Below are 21667 nucleotides of genomic sequence, written 5' to 3'. Positions count from 1 at the left end.
GTGTACCGCGCCTTCCCAGCCCAGGACTCGGGCACTGGCACACCCCTCGCCACCTCCCCCCACCCCATCCCCCCTCTCTTGTACAAGCGACCCACCTGGAGTACTCCCGGAACGCCACCTTGCTACGTTTGCCTTCCTGGCCGCCGAGCCCTGCCGCAGGTGGTACGGGAGCCCGCTGGCCCGCCCGGAACGCCTGGGAGCCTCCGCCCCCAACCCCGCACGTTCCCACGCCTGTCCCCCAAATCCCTAGGCAGCATCCATTTCGGTGGAAAGGGCTTCATAAGCTTCGCCCCTCTTCACCTCCTTCTACTCGGGCCTCCTCTCTGAGGTGAAGGAAGCTCTCTTAGGCCGGGATGCTGATCATCTATTTCCCTCTCCTGCCAGCAGAGCGGGTCCGGAAAGGGGCTTCAATGACTTTCTTGTCATTCCTCTGCAGAGATCGTTCCCTATCTGCCTCCGGCTCCTTCTCTCCCTTTGCACCCCTCTTCCTCTCATTTCTAGTTGGTTAACCCCTCAGGGAGACGAAAATGCTTTGACCATTACTCGCTAGTCTGCAGACTCGAATCTTACAGTTGGCTGAATTACTGTTTCTGGAGGAATAGGGCCAGTTTCCTTATTAGTCTGTTTATTCCTTCGGGGGAATGCGTCGTTGGAGCGCGTGTGAGATTCAAATAACTAATTGCGCCGAAGGGTCCTTGAAGAAGCTCTTCTAAGCTTTCAGAGGGTGCGATTGTGATATGACGTTTATTCAGAAATGAAACAAAAGAATCTTAAAAAGTCTGAAAGACAATGACATAATTTTCATTTAAGACAACAAAATTCAAATATAACAAATTGCACAAATTAACCAAATAACACTGATCATACAATACTCTTTAAAGAAACAAGTGCGTACTAAAGTACCCATATAGATCCTAAAAATATCTGTTATGCCTAGTTTACAAGCTCCTGTACAAAAGCAATTATAAATAGTTCGCATCTAGAAAAAATACACGGTAACCTTTAAAATAGAATTTATCCTTACATATAAACAGACTTTGTAGGAAAAAAGGATATTAAAAAGTAAGAAATAGCACCAACCATTTTATTTTTTACAAAGTGAACATTGCAAACAGGAATTTACTTTGATTTATAGATTGACCAGGTTTTAATCAAAAGAGCCAGAAGATAAAAATCAACAGATAGTGTTGAGAATTGCAGAGAACCACTAAGTAGAAGAGGATGTAAGGAAATGATTGGAGGGAAAGTAGAATTACGTCGTCTCTGATACAAATAGCTTCTGATCAGTGTCACACTTGAGTACCTTCCTCTACAGTTTTCAGTAGAAGCAGAATTATACTTATTACTAGAACCTGAATCTCTCTGGCAACAATTTGGAAATTGCACTGGGATTAAAGTTTCTATCGAATTGAGATTATGAGATGGAGATGAGAGACAGCCCTCTGGTTTTTCAGCAGGCCCTGTTTTCTGTTTACAGAGTGTACCATCAAACAATCTGAGGGCTAGGACAGTGCCCTGAACAAAAACTGGAGTTGGAATTTTTCAAAAATATATTATCAACTTCTAAGACTTAGGGCATCATTTCAAGAGCGTGGCACTGATTCAATGTATTGCTGTCTTTTTAAGGTTTTTTTGCTACAAATATAATTTCTTTTCCAAAAAAAAATTTACAACTTCTGTACAACTTCTTTTTCAAAAGAAAAGTGCAAAATTAAGACTTGTGTATCCTGGGTGTGTTTACTTTTAATCCTCACGGAACACAGCAAGTAGAGTCTATCTTTATTGCCTTGTCAGGGAAGTAAGCTCCGGTGGGCTGCTGGCTGTGAATCTGACAGTGGCGGCCCTGGTACTGCAATAGTTTATTCGTTGCCATCTCTACCTGCCCCGCTTCCCAGCCCTGTTTCTTAAGTGCTCCATTTCCAGCTCACTAAGGGGAAAAAAGTCCTTTACACATCATTTGAACCCTGACTTGCACAGGAAGAGAAGCTATCGTATAAAGAATCACTCAAAGATTCCAAATTGTCTACCCCAGGCCTATCAGAGTTACTCAAAGAGGCCTCTTCATTTTTTTCTTTTTCTTCCTTTTGTCCTTCAACCTTGTTCAGAGAGTTCGTCTCTTTTTCTAATAAGATCACAGTATTGCCGTTGTATTTATTGAATGACTCCAGGGAAATTTTACGTAATCTATTCTCAGGGTCTTCTCTTGTTTCTTCAACTTGTTTCAATTTCTGCAATAAAAGGAGGAAAATATTAGAAACATATTTCTTTGCAAAATCAAGTTATTCTATCCAATATTCAATTATTGTCAGTATAAAGTACAATTTAAAGGGATAGAGGGAACCTACAAGTCTTTAACAATCTTCCAGTATAATTTAATGTAATAAAGCCAATTTTAGGGATAAATCAAGACTTTAATCATTTTACTGAGATAAATAGGTCCCAATTTGCAAATCAGTTAAGTGTCACTTAATTTTAAGTGGATCCATCTAACATTTGTTCACGTAAAGTGCCTTATTTTTCTTAATCACAGTTTTCTTTTCTTACTAAATATTATTAGTTGTCCTGTTTCTAAATATGGATAGGGACTGAATTTCAGCCAGAAATGACAGTTCTATGAAAAAAAAAAAAAAAGCATGCAATCCCTTAAACTGACATAAAATTTAAGTACACATTAAACTTGTCAGATGCATTGTCACGTGTGTATTTTGTCCCTTTACAAGTCTTATGCTATTTGAAAGAGATCCCAGGTTGTGAGGGTATAGATTCTTCAAGGCCCAAAAAGGGCTTAAACATCACAGTAACAGGTCTGCACCCGAGTAACCTCTCCCTCCAGGAGGTTCTAGTAAAACCAACGTAAACAGGAATATTTATAGGCTGTTACTGGTAGTCTCTGGGACTTCATAAAACACTGCAGTCATATTCGATAATTACTGCAGGTAAACTCTGTAAACATGAATATATTTAGTTGCTCAAGTGACTCCTGAGGTCTGAGGTGAGACGGAATAGGAAGGCACAGATGCAAAAACTGCAAGGGTGGAGGTGTGAAAAAGCCACCAACCACATTTCTCATTTCCTTTTCCTCTTTCAGGCAAAAATTCCATCCAGGAAGAAGTAGGAACAGGGCCTTAGAGATGATAACAATAGCTACCATTTATTAAGCATCCACCATGTAAAAGACACAAAGTATTTTATTTATAAGCCCTTTTTCACAGACCTGTAAGTTACACATCCCCACTTTAGAGAGAAGGAAAACAAGGCTCAGAGTGACAGGGTCACTTGCCCAAGGTGGCTCAGCAAGTGATGGAGAACAGGATTTGAATTCCTGTCTGGTGGCCTTCCACACTCTTGTAATAAAGGACAAGATGTCCTGTATGTTTTTTTTCATTTTGCCATCCACATGTGCCAAACCATCTCAATTGCTACTGTCCAAGGCCCTAACATAGGCAGTTCCATCCCTCCCTGCAACATTGCTACGATGGATGTCAAAGGTACAATGAGGAAATTGTGTTTGGATCTGGGCAAAAACAGACATAGCCAAAGCCTGTGAATTCTCACATGCTAAATATTTAATAGAAAGAGAAAAGAAAAAGATACAGAAGTGGATGGTTCCCGTGTCCCAAGAGCAGGCTCAGACAGCATCTCTCTCTCTGCTATGGGGAAATGGTGTAATTCTATGGGAATACTTGAAAATCAACCTTGAAGTGATGCTTATTTCATTATACTATTAACGTACAGGAGCATTACTCACAGAGCAAGTTTTCAATCTGAAATGGCTACCTCGACAAAGAGCTGGGCTGAGGAACAGATGCCTAGGTGATTACAAAAGAATGGCTCCATAATTAGGAATGAATCCATGCAGGAGCCCCTTCTCGTGGTGTGCCAATTTTGAGCGTTCTTTAAGAAGAATTATAAAGTACAATATGAAAAATACATGGAGGGAGTAGGAAAGCTCTGATTGTACCAAATGTAGGTAAATAGAGGCCATTCAATGCAATTTCCTCCTCACCTGAATATCTTCTCCCTTTTTCTTTATTCAAGAACCTTTTCCTTGCCTATTTCTGGTCAACGTGGATCTCAAGTTCCTTCAATAAACACTCACTAGAGAAGCTATCATGAGGCAGGTGGAAGGTTTTGGTGCTGAGGACACACAGCTGAATAAAATTACGTCCTGTAGGAGGGGAGTGAGGCCCTGGAGGCAGGCCGACTTGAGCTGGAGTCTCAGCTTTGCCCTTTCATTGGCTGTGTAAGTGCCCAAGAGCACCCTTCCTCAGGTAAAGCTAATAAGACATACGTTTATTTTAGGATTGCTGTATTAGAAGCAGAACACCTGAAGACCCTGACGCATAGGAGTAGGTGCTCAATAAACGGAACAATAAATCATAGTAAGCTAGCATTCTTATTCTAGATCAGTGGGTCTTAAACTGTGCTCTCCAGGCAGCTTGCACCATCAGCATCACGTGGGAGCTTGTTGGAAATGCAAATTCTCGAGTCCCGCCCCGACTTAACTACACCCGTAATGCAGCGTCCCAGAAAAAGTTTTTAACAAGGTCACCGGGTGATTCTGACACATGCTAACATTTGAGAATCGCTAGTCTAGAAGAACTTGTAGTCTTGGAGGGGAGACAGGTGAAAAGCATAATGCAGTGTATTCAGGTAGTGATAAGGAAAGGATTATTTACCATGAAAACACCCACTGTCTATGGGACACATATAGTGCATCTTGTTTTCTAAATGTTTCCTGCTTGTAGGTTTGGCGCTTCAATTAATTATGACAAAGGCCTACATCGGCTGGGGAGGCGATGGAAATGAAGGAATGGCCCATTGTAAGAAAAATCACATGCCTTCTCGGTCTTCCTTTTATTTTCACAGTTTTGATGAGGGGTGGGTACCGAAATATCTCTGGACTATAAGAACAACATCAGCGTAAGAGTGACAATGAGGACACACTGACATTCAAGCTCAGTGCTGGGGAGCTACAGGGAGTGGTGAGGAGTGTGGTCAGCTCAGGAGTACGTGCCTCCTCTAAAGGCAGCTCTTTAGACCTAGCTCATTGCAGCTGTGCAGAAACATGGGCCCAGGTCTTTGCTTTTAAAGGTAAGGCCATGAATCTAGAACAATATTTGCTTATACCTAAGATCCTCTAATTTTAAGTATTTGCTTATACTAAGAGGAAAAACAAATCAATAATAACAAAAATAACCCCCACTATGTATGTCAAACAGCAATCTCTGCAGTGTGTGAACTTCTGAGCTAGTCATCATGTTTTATACTTCTTTTGTATGTCCTAGATGACCCCCCTCATCCCCCTTCTCCCATCAGCTTTCCCCCTAAAAACCGAGCCCAGCGCTCATCGTCAGTAGACTCTCGATGGAGACTGGATGATGGACTCAGCTTTCTCTACCATCAGCAGAGTCTCAACTGTTGGCTGGGATTTCTCCAGTGGTCCTGCCAGCTAAGAACAAAAGCACTGAAGTAGCTTACTTCCCTGCCTCGAATTAGAATTTTTTATATATATATATATATTTAAAATTTTATTTATTTATTTATGGCTGTGTTGGGTCTTCGTTTGTGTGCGAGGGCTTTCTCCAGCTGTGGCGAGCGGGGGCCACTCTTCATTGCAGTACACGGGCCTCTCTTGCTGCGGAGCACAGGCTCCAGACGCGCAGGCTCAGTAACTGTGGCTCACGGGCCCAGCCGCTCCGGGCATGTGGGATCCTTTCCACCAGCCTTGCCTCTTTATTGGCTTTAGAGCGGCCAGCAGCCGGACTCCCACTTTCGGTAACAATAGTGCACATCAGTTTGCAGCAAATGTATGTGAAGGTGCTTTGAAAACGAATCATGGTAATAACAGCATTTAATTGAGTGCCTGCTCTGCACAGACACTCGGCTAAGCACGTTGCACGGATGATCTGTTTTCATCCTCACGTCAATTCTGTGGGGGAGGTGTCCCTGTTATCCTCATTTACAAGCAATCAAGCCTGGAGGAAGTTAGGTAACTTAAGGTCATGGAGCAGTACGTGGTGGGGTCTGGATTTGGACCCAGGCAGTCTGCCTGCAGAGCCCAAGTTCTTAACCTCTATCGTGGAAAAGAACTTCACAAATATCGGCCCATATTACCTTTTAAGGGGAGCCTCTGAAATAAGGATCCCAGAACAGCAACAATAATATTAATGGTAACAAACCCAGTAAAGGTTCCTGAAGACTGTGTGGGTCCCATAAAACACTGTCATTTCCTTTGTATAACGTGCTGCATTGAAATTATGATAAAATTAATATACTACACTTGCCACCTATAGGTGGCAACAGTTGTACAGTTCACTTTTTGGTGGGGCTTTTCACTGCACTTGGGAACAAAAGTAGGGCTCAAAAGGGTGAGAATGTATTTTCAAGTTTAAAATAAATAGCTTTGCTCGTTGTTAAATATTTTCCTATCTTTCGTGTAATGATGACATTATTAACAATAATTCAAGCAAGAAGTAGTGACATATTCTCCAGAAATGCCTTAGTAATTATACCTTAGCTAATTTAATTCCTTGCAGTCAAATAATCAATCAATCAAACCAATCTACTATATGAATAATCTGTGCGAATAATTATGTGGTCTTGATTCTCAGAGAGAGTTTCATAGAAAAGGAGACGGGGCTCTTGGAACGCTTTTGAAGGGTGAATAGTATTAAGATATAGAGTAGGTAAGAAGGAGTACATTCCAAGAAATTTCCATTTCATGTGCCCCTACTGCATCTGTAGACCATTCTATAGTCTATCTCAGGTCTTGTAGTTGCCCAGATAGTCTATCTCTTGCCCTTTAAGATTCTATAATGGACAGAATCACTGTAAAGACAGAAACACAGAGCTATGCCTATCCCAAGGGGTTCCAAGAATTCCAGCCCAGACTCAGGAAAGTATCAGCCCAGAAACCTGGGTTATAAATAACAAATAGTTTTTATTTCCAAAGAGCTTTCCCATCTATGATCTCACTTTGCTCTTACATCAGGCTGGAAGGTGAGGGAGGCTGGTGTCAGCTATACTTTACATGGGGTATTTATGGAATTTGTGGTTCACACAAATTCAAAGTCAGGTGAAATTAGACCTGGAAACTTGGTTTCCTGATTTTCAACACAAACACATACCATTTTTCCTCCATAGTCAACAATAGAGATTCTGCCTACACCAATAACCTGAACACAAGGAAGGATAAAACAGAAGGTGATACGTGCCCTTGTCATAAGGAAAAGATGGGGAAAATGTATAAGGTGATACAGAAAAACTCAAGTGATAAACCAGAAAAAAATATACTCATGATGAGACCAGCTTCAGAGAGACACATGTTACACATGTATAGCCAGAAACTCCTGCCCACAGCAGGGGAGAAACAAGTAGCAAATTCATGAACTTGCACAATGGATTAGTGTTCTATGATGAAAGCTACTCTTACTATTTCATGTAAGTTTCCATCTGTTGATTGTATCTTGAAAATACTGGTTAGTCTGTCTACTGTAAAATGTCAGGACGAGATTCAGATCTACCTGTGGAATTGAAATGCAGCATCATTCCTCAGCTGGGCACTAATATTCGCAAAGAGGACTAGACCTCTTAGCATAAATTAATGTAAACAGTATCTTCATCCACATGATTTCTTATTTCTCTATTGCTGTAATGACTCACCGCCAATCAGTTCAACAAGACATGTGGTAGGAAAACAACAGCTACATTTACAAAGCGTTTTTACTATGTGTCAGGTACTGGGTTGAATGCAGTGCATGAATTATCTCATTTAATCCTTACACCGACCCTCTGAGACAGTACTATTTTCATCCCCATGATACTCATAGGGAAATAGAGAGTAGAGAGGTTGAAATATTTAGGCCACATACGCATGGCTAATAAATCAGGGAATCAGGACTCAAGCAGGAGAAGCCTGACCACAGAACTTGGGATTTTAATCACTAAGTACAAGACCAGGTATTTGAAAGCCAGTGTTCCGTTCCTGGCACTGTGCTAATTAGCTGTGTGACCTCTCTGAACCTTAGTGTATTTACGCTAAAGATTTTTTTTTTAAAAGCATCTTCCCACTCTATGAGCTCCATGACTCCAAAATATTCTGAACTGTGTGTCTTCTATGTATCCATTATTGGAATTTCAGGTAACACGATAAATACTTCTCTTCCCCACCTTAGTTCGGAATGAACTGAAGAAAGAGATACAAGAAAAAGGCTGATGGGAGGCTAAAATATCAGCTCTATTACTGAGAAAGCTTATAGGGAGAATGAGGTTTCTATCTTCAAAGAAGTGAGTTTCTCAGCAGTGGTCTAGAAGCAGACAGGCTTAGACTGGGCTGGCAGCCCTGGGCTGGGAGCAGGTCTTCTTAAACCTACAACATGAGTGTTGCTTCTCCAGCCAGCCTGACTCCTGACAGAGGGCGGGGAGAGCAGGAGATGGGCTTAAGCTTTCCCTGTTCCCTTCCTAAACTTGCTGTTTTTTATTTTTTTATTGGAGTATAGTCAATTTACAATGTTGTCTTAGTTTCAGGTGTACAGCAAAGTGATTCAGTTATAAATGTATAATACCTGTTATTTTTCAGATTCTTTTCCCTTTATAGGTTATTACAAAGTGTTGAGCACAGTTCCCCCTGCTATACAGTAGGTCCTTCTTGTTTGTCTATTTTATATATACTGTGTATCTGTTAACTTGCTAAACAAGCCACTCCTCCGTCTCCTGAGAAGTGAATGAGCGGAGCTTAGAGACACCAGGAGTGTTATCCTAGGGAACTCCTTCCACATGGAAAGAAACACCCCCGAAATTGGGGAGAAGTGTCAGCATCGTGCCCCTACCACAACCCAACAGTTCTCATTATGTGTGACGATGCAGATTTTAACCAAACAGTCACATATGCAGCGGGGCCAGGAGGAAGCGGGCAAATCGGGAGACCGCAGTGAGCTGGTTTGGGCAGAGGAACGTCTCCCTGGGTGAAGCAATGGGAGTAAGATGATATAGCAGATGAGAAATATAGCCAAGCTTCCATCTGGAAGCAGATGGATCAAATAGAGGAGACGGGCTGGCTAATCCTGAGCTTTGAGTCGGAGCAGAAGGTGTGATTTCCCCCATCCCTTTCCTGATGAGCAAATCTTGGGCACTGGAAAGATGATTATGTGTTATGCTCTTGTGGGAATGGGGAGGAAGTATTTTAATCCTGGGTCTCTTAGTTGAAGATCTGTGCACATACAAATTCTATGGTAAGTGATGTTTGCTGGGGGCAGGCCAACCTCAAGGAAAACGATGCAGCTCAAGTCATTTCTCTTTTCTCAGAGGCACAGGTTAATCTCTTCTTTAATGCCACCTCTTACTGTATTCCTGGTGGAGCTACTTTCTGAATGAGACACAAAAACAGATAAAGTGACCTTTGGTGAACAGGGAAGACCCTCCAGACTTTTCTTGAGCGTTGTGGTGTTGACCCTGCTAACCTGGTCAAATTCCAACTTGGATAATTACTTGCTCTCGGTGTTCAGTTCCCTCTATTACCTCAACTGGACACATTACTCTTCACTTGCCCTTCTGAAAAATTAATGTGACAGATAGGTAATAGAGAACTGTTCTCTCCACCCAACCACACGCTGGGAGATACGATGCTGCACTTGGGGCACTTTGTTTCCTTACTGGGTTCCTGAAGATCCTCAGTAGGTCCAGGGCAAACTGGTTTTATTAGGTGAAAGAGTCATTTTCAGCTGAGATGTGCTTTTATGACTATATTATTACCTGTATTGCTGTCCCTTACCAGGATCAATGACTTTCAATGACCTCTGTTAGAAGCCCTGAACCAGAGGGGAAAAATGAGCTTACTTTTTGGAAAAAAAAAAAAAAAAAAAAAAAGCGAGCAGAGAGAAGTGCAGTAGGAAGCTTAGGGTCGTTAGAAAATAATATATCTTGCGGAAAGGAAAAAAACTTAGCTTGGAGATAAACAGTGGCTGCGAAGGACATTTAAAGACCAGATCAAAAGGACGGAAGGAGAAGGAAGTCACTTTAAGGATATGGAAAATGGGGGAGATGTGGGACCGGGTCCCTCAGCGGGAAGAGAAAAAAGGAACATAAAGAAAACCCTAAACTTTGTTTATGACAGAGAAAGGCATTTGTGAAAAGGAAAGGCATGTAATCACGATTAGGCAAAATGATTATATCAACGTGCAAAAGACACATTCATGATTTCTCTAACGTTAGTGCCATCACGTGAAATGCCCATTTGAAAACTTGTATTTTTTTTTTTGCGGTACGCGGGCCTTTCACCGCCGTGGCCTCTCCCGCTGCGGAGCACAGGCTCCGGACGCGCAGGCCCAGCGGCCATGGCTCACGGGCCCAGCCGCTCCGCGGCATATGGGATCTTCCCGGACCGGGGCACGAACCCACGTCCCCTGCATCGGCAGGCGGACACTCAACTACTGCGCCACCAGGGAAGCCCGAAAACTTGTATTTTTAAATTTTTATTTCCTAGGAGGTGGATGGACCCACAAATTTAATTTAAAATATAGGTTAATCACCTTAAGTAATACATCAGATTTGATCACTATTGGTCAATTTCTCCAAAAGCAAAATCTGCACTGTTTCACAGTGACTTAGACTTGGGGAAACAAGCCAGCTCATTGACTGTATGATTAGCTTAACTAAATGTAACACGCTTATTTGTGTTGTCAGATTTCTTTTTCTTCTTCCAACATAATAATATTAACCAAAATGTTTATTTAGGAATGAGAATTGAGCAGGCTCTGGGCTGGAACTCCTAAGTCTGTTCATCTTAGCGTCGGGCTAATGACTCCAGCTGATGAGAGTGTGGGCACCAAACCTTTCTGGCCTTTCATTTACAGGCACCATTATGGATAAAAATAAATTCACATGCTACTCACTTGCCTTAAAAGATTGATTAGGCTTTTTTCTTTGACTAACCTTTCCATCATTTCATGTCTTAAATAGGATACCTATCTGTCCAGCGAGCTTGGCCATGCCTGGCTTAGATGTCAGTGTATTTGTAGCATAAAGAGCCCATGAACCTCGTCAGAGGAAAATCCAGCATGAAGGGACCATTTGTGTATTCTAGTACCATAGAGCTATGTCTTCACCTCGGAGTGATGGAGTTTGGGCTACTCTTTCAAGCAAAAATAAAACACACTTTTTAGGGGGGATTGGGTGAATGTTGAAAGAAAGTTAACACTATTTTTTTTCATGGATGTTCCCTTTCCAAAGGAACATCTCCAATATCACCATAAGGGCGGACATCATAAAAATGTACCTGAAAAGGCTAAGCTTTTATTACGAAGTACGCTGTGAGGGCCCAAACCAGGGAAAAACATTCTGTGTTACTTATTCACCTATAAATAATGAGGCAACCTGGAATTCTAACAGAAGTTGGTAGACCCTTTGGGAGTCACAGTGCACTGTGGTATCCAATCTATGAGGTGCTTTGCAATAGCCATGGAATTCAATGAGACTGAGTGCTAGGGGTCATCCAGAGACACATTGATATTTGTGGATGTAAGAGTGTGAGCTCTACTCAGGTTGAAGCTATTCATCTCCCAATGTCATTTATGTTTCAGTTCGAGGGCCAGTCAGCCTTTGCTTTGGATAAACTTATTTCCCAAGGATATTTGACATATCGAATCCCGAGAGTCAGAGCAACTCAGAATCAGTACCCATTTCCTGATCCTTATTCTAAAGAGAAGATTCCTTGGTGGAAATTGTTCTAAAGATTTAGAAACGTTAAGCTTTATATTGTGTGTTGCACACAACTGTAAGACGCTGTTATTCCTCATTACCCAGTAAGCACTGGGGGTTCTAGAATGGAAGGATGTGCTAGTTGGGAGAATGCCAATGGGAATCCACGTTTGTTCCGGATTCCATCCTTTGCCACAATATGACACTGACAATCACTATTTCAACTCTGGACCTGGATTTAATAAATATTTAAATAGGGATTACACTGCTCTTGCAACATCATTTATTTATTCAAGAGATATTTGTTGAGCACCTTTTACGTACAGGACAGTATTCTAGATGCTGGAGATAGAGAGGTGTATGAGACAAAGTTATTGCTCACACGGAACGTACATGCTAAGGATTTTTTATTAGGATGTCAATAGAGAACAAAGCTTCAGATATATTAGGAGACGAATCCCTGAGAACTGTTAGGCTAGTCTACCAGCCTACTATTTGGTCTGATAATGGCATTTAGAACACAAATATCCTGTCAAACTCAAAGTTCTGAATGTGCCCCTTTACCCTAATCCTAATTTTTAAATAATTCCTTAACTTGCTTAGTTTCTTTTGACCTCCTCCCATTTTTAGTCTTTAAGATCATTCAGGCAAATGTTTTCCATAGGTTAACTAATGACTATTCACATTCACCTTTCTTAATCTTTCTGGGCCTAGTTATCTCCTAAATTTAACATGCTTAAATTGGAATTTTTTCTCTTTTCTCTAATTCCATATCATTGTCAATAGTAACCACATTTTATATCTTTTTTTTTTTTTTTTTGGTTATTAACAGCTGCTGGTTCTGTTTCTACAGTGCCTAATCCACAGGGGTCTTTCTATGAATTCGTGGCCTAAATGGCCACATTATCCGTTTCAACCCTGAACTTACATTCGTTCTATTATGTAGTCTCTTTTCATATCAATGTCTCACTTCACAATTAGATGACACACTTCTGGAGGCCATGCACTAGGTTTGCTTCTGCTTCCTTCTTCAGATTCTGACACCATATCTTGGAGTTGCTATTTATCGCATATCAACGCACAAAGTCATTATTAGATCTATTTTCACTACATCGTTCCCCTTCGGAGCTCATAGACTTGTCTGAGGTTTCTATAACGTCTGCTTTTCCATGATGAAGACGCATGTAAAATAAGATCATTTCTGACGTTCATCGGAGCTGCTTTCCAGTCCCTAGATACGCTAGCAGAGGCATGGTCTCGGGATTCTAGGGCGGCCTCAAGAGCCAGGACGGACCTTGGATTAATGGATGTCTGACTACTGTTTCCTTTGGCAAAAGCAATTTCCTCTCTCTGTCAAGAGCAGAGACCTGTGCACTCACATCCCACGGCCATGCTGGTTGGGCAACTCTGTTGAGCAACTGGGGCCTTCTTCTGCACCTCCAGGTGGGCTTGGCTTGTGGTTGGATGAAGCAAATCTGCCATCGCTTCCTGGAAATGCAGGAGCCAGAGCAGAAACTATAAGCTTCTGTCTTGGGGTGCAATGTTATTGGAAGGATCAGGCCCGTGATCCACAGTACTAACACTGGCTCTACCATTTTGTTAAGTGCGTCCTTCAGCCAGCAAGTGCTGTCTTTCCGGTCTGAGCCAGTCCCAGCAATCTGCTTAAGTTCAGATTCCTATCTCCTTAAGACAGGGGAAACCTGGTGATGTGTTTTGCTGCTTTTAAGTGAGAGTGTCAAGAGGACGATGATGACATTCTTAGAAACGTCAGTAAGACTGACTATCTGGGTGATGGTCAGTGATATTACTGGGTGTATGAGATCAAGAAATGAAACTGTAAGGAGATTAAATTACAGCCCCCTTTGGACAACATTCTAGTACCAGGCAGCATCCAGGTACTTTTTATTCTCTCCCCGCCACCTGTAATATATTCAAATGACAAACTGACTCTTGCATTATAGAAGGGATTATGTTCATGAACCGCCTGGACTGGCTTAAGGCCACTTCATAAGGTTTACGTCACCCATCTGCTACAATAAACATAAGCTTTATTTTTGTCTCACATGTGCAGGACAATTTAATGTTTAAATTAACGTAGAAGTGAAAGGAGCCTTGCTCCAAGTGAAGTATGCCTGCCCACCACGACCCTGTAAACACAACTTGATTGCAATGAGAATTAAAGATGGATCAAACAAAATCAATAGTTAATTGTGTAACTCAGGGTCTTTCATTTCAGATCTAATCTGTAAAGAAGGTCCAGGGGATGTTTGCTTTTAATGTTCTTAAAATATTATTTCAAACCTTTCTGTCAGGCAAAGGAGTTCACAGGGTCTTTGCGTCATTTCCATAAATTATTGGCTTAGGAGTGGTCAAGGTCATATTGATCGCTCGGCCTCTCCAGTTTTCATTTTAACATTCAGTATCTTTATCAGTCAAGCTGCCTCATTCTGGGTATCTGGCTGGCACTGAGGCCAAACAAACTTGATTTCAAAAATAACCCAGCATAATAGGCGTCTTGGTACCAGACATGGGGGCGTGAGTCATGTTATAAGCTACCTTTGGTCTATCTCACGACACTACCCATAGCAGTTAAAGGGCTACACAACCACGCCATCTCCTATCGGCAAAATATATTGCGCTGTGAAGATGCACGATTCTGTGCGACACGGCGAGACATGTGAGGTCGGGTTGAGCCCGTATGGATGAATATGCTGTCTGTTCCGGCATTCCCAAAGGGACCAGAAAGACGGGGCGCTGTTTGAATAGGATCTAAAAAAACTCTTCCAATCTCATTAGCCCAAATGGATGAGAAGGGAAGGAGAGCATGGAGGCCTCCTTTGCAAAGGGAATAGTACAATAACGTCCAGAAGACCGCGGGGTTAACAGACGCACTGCCTTGACTCCGGTTATATTACAGCCGAGCTAAAAATGTCATCTTTGAACTTCTTTTCCCTTTAAAATGGAACCTTTCATATAATAAGTTAAGCCTTACTCTCTCTTACATATTGTTGGAAGCCTTCATCCATTTGGGGGACTGAAGGCCAAATAATTCTTGAAATAATGAATCATTTTTCTTTTGCCAGCTTGTCCAGAAATCCCATGATTATTTTACTGTTGCAGACAATGACCTTCTCAAAGGAGGCCTATCAAACACTCAAGATAAATAATGAGAGGGTCTCTCTCTCCTGCCTCAAGGAAAAAAAACTGCTGAAAGGGAAAATGTTTGTGACGGCATCAAGATGTTCATCCCGGGACGGACAGCAGCAAGTAAAAAGGAGCAGCATGTGTGTTTATGTGTGACCAGTGGCCTCATTCAGCGGGACTCCTGGGGGGCACCTTGGGGGAGAAACACCCAAGCCCTTCACCCAGTAACGTTGGAAACAAATGTTCTGCTGATGACAGGCAGAGAAAGCTTTAACCTCTTGATCTGTGAGCAAATTAACTAAAGGGAAGGAAGCTCTAGTTAATGCCGCCTTCCAACAAGCTAGAAAACCATGGTTCTGATTTATCAGGTCCAGGAGTTAAGATGAATCATAGCAAATCCCACCCTTCCGCCCACATCCTTGCCTTCCCACCAGGCAGCAGATCCTTAGGGGGGTGAAAGGAACCATTCTCTTGTTGTTGTCCCCATGGAGGCAAGGTCTTAGAAACCAGGTAAAGGTGCAGTTGAAAAGCCACCTTCCCATGATTCAGTGCTTTGGGGATGCATGGGAACCTGATTCTCAGGGCAAGAGTCATCTGTCCATCCTTTTATGGCTCTGGTACTTAAGTCTCTGTGGACCTGAACAAAGCTCTGAACTTCAGGAGTAGCTCCAAGATTCTTTCCATATATGCCCCGTTAGTCTCCTTCTTATCTTTGCTGAAACTCCCCCTTTTCCCCATAGATGGCTGACGGATGACCTGGTTCTAGACCAGGGGAAGAAAATTCATTGCCAATGGAGCCCACTGGGAAGGATGTGACAACAGCGCAAATGCACGGATGGCATGAGCGTGTAGTGGGGATGGTGGTGAACCCAAGTGCCCATTTAGAGGGGCAGCTGCTGCTAACTTAACAAACATCCACGTAGCGCTTGTTCTTGTCCTAAAGGCTGGATGGAACTCTACAAGGCAGGTACCATTAGTTACACCATTTAATACATGAGGAAAGGGAGGCATCGGGAGCTACAGTTCCTGCCCAAGGCCACACAGCTGTGAGGAGGCAGGCAGAGCCTGTATCCAAGTCCAGGGGTCCAGCTTGCAGGGTTCCCTCTCTCCATCACTCCACCTCCTGCCTCAGTGCCAGCTGAGTCTTACCCTGTGAGCGTGTGGGCTCATTCTTGCCAGAACTCCTGATCTTTCAAGGGAAATGAAAATCTAGAATTCATATATGAAATCTCCCAATATCTATTTAAAAAAAATGTGTGGGTCCAATGAAACTCATCTGTATTTAATTTGTGACTCTTCCATATTACAGCCTATCAAAATCTAGTGATATTTAAGCAGGGGGCTTCCCGAAGCTACTGGAAAAATGATGACGATTGACACACTACCCACCCTGGGGCGAGGGTGTTTTAAACAGATGGTAAATGCCCTCATAATGCTTCTAAATTCTTTGCCTCTCCCCTCCAAAAGAAAAGAAAACCCCCAAACAAAAAACTTCAAAAACCGCTCCTTAAACGTTAGGGATAGCAGGTGACAGACCGCTCTGATATCTGTAAACTCACATCCAACACCTAGGCCACTGCTTGGTCTATCATCACATAAACAAAGTAGGTAAATGAAAGATGCTTTTATTCTTAATCTTACACTGACTTTCTACTCTTTCCTTGGCTGGAATGGGTGGGAAAGGTGTTGTCTATTGCCCTTTGACCCATGTATCAGCAAACCACACACTACAGGATATTTTTTCAGAAGTGGGGGGCTGCAAGTGACTACAGTGGTTTTATATGGGGCCTTTCTTCAAAGAGCCTGTGAACTTATTTACTGTAGGGTAAGGAATAATCAAAGCCCAGCTCCACAATGAAGATACTGTGAATTTCCACAGGCTGATTGCACCTGTCACTGCCTTGCATAATATTGCCTTCTACAGTCTTTTTAATTTATTATTAACATCTTTATTGGAGTATAATTGCTTTACTTTGTTGTGTTAGTTTCTGCTTTATAACAAAGTGAATCAGCTATACATATACATATATCCCCATGTCCCCTCCCTCTTGCGTCTCCCTCCCACCCTCCCATTCCCACCCCTCTAGGTGGTCACAAAGCACCAAGCTGATCTCCCTGTGCTATGTGGCTGCTTCCCGCTAGCTATCTATTTTACATTTGGTAGAGTATATATGTCCTTGCTACTCTCTCACTTCGTCCCAGCGTACCCTTCCCCCTCCCTGTGTCCTCAAGTCCATTCTCGAGTAGATCTGCATCTTTATTCCCGTCCTGCCCCTAGGTTCTTCAGAACCACTTTTTTTGTTTTTTAGATTCCATATATATGTGTTAGCATACAGTATTTGTTTTTCTCTTTCTGACTTACTTCACTCTGTATGACAGATTCTAGGTCCATCCACCTCACTACAAATAACTCAATTTCGTTTCTTTTCATGGCCAAGTAATATTCCACTTAGGTTGCTTCCATGTCCTGGCTATTGTAAATAGAGCTGCATTGAACATTGTGGTACATGACTCTTTTTGAATTATGGTTTTCTCAGGGTATATGCCCAGTAGTGGGATTGCTGGGTCGTATGTAGTTCTATTTTTAGTTTTTTAAGGAACCTCCGTACTGTTCTCCCTAGTGGCTGTATCAATTTACATTCCCACCAACAGTGCAGAGGGTTCCTTTTCTCCACACCCTCTCCAGCATTTATTGTTTGTAGCTATTTTGATAATGGCCATTCTGACTGGTGTGAGGTGATGCCTCACTGTAGTTTTGACCTGACCACTGTCCTTTTTGTTCTCCGTCCATCCCTGCGCCGACTGTTACCATGGCACCAGTGAGCCTCTGTGGTGTACTGGCTGCCATGGCTCACTCTCTCATGTAGGTGCTGTGACCCTATTTATCTTTGCATCCCTCGGGCCCAGAACATCTGGCACATAGGAGATCCACAGATGTTAGTGGAATAAAGGGAGTTTGCTAATTATATTTCTTATTTACTGGTCACCTTTCTTTTTCCTATCTTTACCTTATCTTTCACCTCTCTAACGCCCTTTATTGTCTTTGAAAGTGATTGAGTTCCACGGACAAGATGCTATACAGTCTGGAAGGGAACATTCATTTATTTCCTGAGGGGTAGTTAAAGCTCTAATCACCCAGAAGGCATTTAGGTCTCCTTTATTTAGAAAGTAAAGGTAACGACTTTTCCAGTAAGTAAACAGGAAAATGGATTTTGATTTTCAAAAAAATTGATTCACAGATGACTTTCAAGTAGCATTTCTTTTGCCATAAACCGAGCTCTTTGAAATAATCAGCAGCATGACTGACTGCACGCTTAGAGAGTAAAACACAGGAAATAAGTGGGGATTATATCATCTAGCAATGCGAAGACTGAATATGTCAGCAAGGCTTTTAAACACCCAAGTAGTTTTATGTGAAGGAAAAAAGCCTCACTGTGCACAAAATAAAATGGGGAATTGCCTGAGAATGAAGGTTTGAAATACTGGGATGAATTTAAAGAATACTGGATGTCCTTAAAGAATACAAGAGGTTTTTGAGAGGCCTGGAGTGACTGAATCCCTCAATGCAGGACAAAGTGAAACCTTACGGTCACCCGGGGAGACGTCTGGCCTGGGCTGTGTCCTTTGGGGCACAGGAGAAAAATGCGATGTGGCAGAAGCAGACCAGTGCAACAGGTAGTAACTTGTCATACATCAGAACTGGCACCAGGTATAATAGTGAGCATGGAGGGGGCAGAGGGGAGGATAATTATCTTTTCTTCAACTGTGTAAAAACCCAGAGTTTCGGTTTGATGTGACTGGGCTGATGTTTCGCTTGGCTGGCTAACAGCGTGGAGAGTTTCTCTGCCATGTATATCAGCAGTTCTCTTAAGTGACTGGAAAAAAATACTTTTCCTTAAATCACTGGTCAAGAAGTTGCTGACACACTGTCCCTTAAATATGCCTGTCGGGTGATACCAAAAGGATTATTTAAAATGATGAAACTAATCCAAAGGCTGCTCCTCCCTGGAAAATGACTAGGAAAGAGATGTTTAAGTCCAGGCCGGCTAAGCATGGACACACACACACACACACACTCTCTCCTGATCTTTTAGGAGATGGTTACAGAAATGCCATTGTAAACAAGGGGGAAAAAAGGAATCACCTCTCACAAAAGTGTTTAAGTACATTTTGGTCTCTTCGCCAGGGCCAATAAAGATCTCTTGCTGTGAGCCAGCTGGAAAAGAAACCAGGGGAAGGATGCTACACTTTATGTGGTCTGAGTGTGATTAGTGATTAGTGCCCGTAGCTTCAGTCACTTGGGAGTAGCAATCAGGGGTTCTCTCCTGCAACTCTGAACAACTACAAAACACCACTGGCTCCCATCCCATACGATCATGGGATATTAACTGAAAATCTAATTAATCTGTGAATGAATTATGGCCTAAAAAATAAACTGTTTTATAATCAATTTGAAGTGAGTTCCTGACAGAAGATAAGATGAAGAAAAAGCTCTAAAATGATCAAAGGTTGGTACATTCTGTTCACTGTGACTGATGATTTTAAGGGGGATAATTTTACAATCCATCAAATTTTTGTCTTTTCGAAAATCAGCCTCCCAATGTATGCTGTAAATTAATTTTTAAATTTACATATTTATTAAAAATCCTATTGCAAACAGCAGGAAGGGAGCCCCCTTTGAACCATAAAATAACGTTATCGCCCTGGAGATAAAAAAAATTAAAAGATTTTTATTTTGAGGTAATACTCATATCAATTGCTATGTGAATTAGTTCAACCAAGAATTTACATTCACCAGAAGCATCAATGGAGTATTAAAGATCACCCCCCACATCGCCATTTTGGGGAGATGAAGCCAATCTCACAACACGTAAAAGGCACAGGAAGACGAATAGGGAGGTGAAGACCACGGTGCTCAGCCTGCTGGTGAGCACGTCTGACGGGGGCGGGGGGGGTGGGCAACCATCACCCTGGGAGGAGGCGCAGACACGAAAACCCCAGGCCTGCCTTTTGGGTGGTAGAACGCTTGACTTTATTTCAAAAACCTCTTTCCAAAGAGATCCTCGACTGTACTTCAGAAAGCCTATTGGGCTAACTTTCCCATCCAATATGGAAGGCTTGCCTGAGGTAGAGACCATCCCGCATGTCTGCATTAGCCTTGGCTGCCAAGGGGCTAGGTACCAGCTGGGGCGGTCTCCAGAGCATGCCGGGAAATCACTGGAAGGGCACGGGGTTGTAGTCGGAAGCCGATGCCACACCACGTCTGAGTGAACACCACCGTTCACCTTAGATTAAGCTCATAATAGACCGTCAACTCAAAGATCTGGCCCCGAGATACGAACTGCCTGGATTCATCGACAGAAAGATGACAGCGTCAGAAGGAGCAGAGCTGGTGTGAGTCACCCTGTGCACTCGCTACAATAAGGGATCATCCACTGGGCTGAGCCCACACCAGGTGCCCTCCGCAAAGTCCTGGGAGAGAAGGGGGCATGAGAATACCTCTTTTTCATGAACTTCAGTTTAATCATGGCCATTTCCTTCCACGGGGGATTCATGATAGCTGTTATTACTGTCTTTAGGAAGACCACCGAGGTCCCTTTACTAGGCGTTCTCGGTGAGGGGATGGTTGCCCCTGATCCTGCTGTGCAGAGCCCACTGCTTCGGTGCCGGCGTGGCTAATCCTGGCACGCACGTGGCAGCTGCCGGCTCCCAGGCCCATAGCAGGCGCTGCTTACCAACCTCTGTAACCCGCCTCCTGCTGAAGACGGATACAGCCTCAGAAGCCTTTTTTTTTTTTTTGCGGTACGCGGGCCTCTCACTGTTGTGGCCTCTCCCGTTACGGAGCACAGGCTCCGGACGCGCAGGCTCAGCGGCCATGGCTCACGGGCCCAGCCGCTCCGCGGCATGTGGGATCTTCCCGGACCGGGGCACAACCCCGTGTCCCCTGCATCGGCAGGCAGGCTCTCAACCACTGCGCCACCAGGGAAGCCCCAGGATCCTTTTTAATACAGTAATTCAGGCAGCCTCTGCACACTGAATGTCCTTAGCATTTGAGATGAAGGCCATTTGGCATCCCTGCTTGTGTAATATATATATACACACACACACACACACACACACACACACACACACACACACACACACACACACAAAGTGTATACATGTTTGCATATCACAGAATCTATATGTTAATGAGTAGGTAAATCCCCTAGTATATGTGCCTACTGTGAGATACGTATATTGATGTCTTAGTATATGGAAACTTGAAGTTATCATCGACCCCTCTCTCTCATACCCCACATCCACCAGTCTTTCCTGGTAAACTGCCTGTTTGTTCTCAGATGTATTCCTCTCCTTTTCCCCTGCTTTGCTTTGTGTCACCGGGAACTATGTGTCCCAGGCTCCCTCTTTCTCTGGCTTCTGAGGAGGTGCCGCCAATGAAAGGCAATGGCAGAATCCTGGAAGGCAGGAGGAGAGGAGAAAACAAGGCATTTCTTCCCTTCTCCGGGACTTGTGCTGTTCCTGGCAGCAGCTGCTTCTCCTCCCTGGCTCTGCCTCCTGCCAGACAACCCCTCCCACCCACCGCTCTAGCTCCCATTGGATGGTCCAGCTTCTGGGGTTTAATGTCACCTTCTGCTAGCATCCCTCCATCCCTAGGGAACGCTTGGGACTTCTTGCTTCGGCTAATCTCTGGATTGCCTGACTGTCTCCTTTTAGCTTCTCAGCTAGTCCATTATCTGGGTGATTCCCTGTATTTAATTCTATCCACAGAGAGACCTAGAATGGTTCCTGGTCTATGCTAGACCCTGACCAATACAATCATCAA

General features: G+C 43.1%; 1 protein-coding gene across 1 annotated transcript in view; it reads right to left on the bottom strand.

The window, feature by feature from the left end:
* Positions 1-738: 738 nt before the first annotated feature.
* The window catches only part of NCKAP5 (NCK associated protein 5), a 965176-nt gene continuing 944247 nt past the window's right edge, over positions 739-21667 (bottom strand). The window contains exon 18 of the mRNA XM_060016917.1: positions 739-2228. Coding sequence (XP_059872900.1) covers positions 1947-2228 — 282 coding nt within the window. The 3' untranslated portion in view covers positions 739-1946. The remainder of the gene's footprint in view (positions 2229-21667) is intronic.

The sequence above is a fragment of the Delphinus delphis genome, chromosome 7 (genome assembly GCF_949987515.2).
Source record: "Delphinus delphis chromosome 7, mDelDel1.2, whole genome shotgun sequence".
NCBI classification, from domain to species: domain Eukaryota; kingdom Metazoa; phylum Chordata; class Mammalia; order Artiodactyla; family Delphinidae; genus Delphinus; species Delphinus delphis.
Note: the sequence above shows the minus strand (reverse complement) of the source record. Positions and strands in the feature narration are given on the sequence as shown.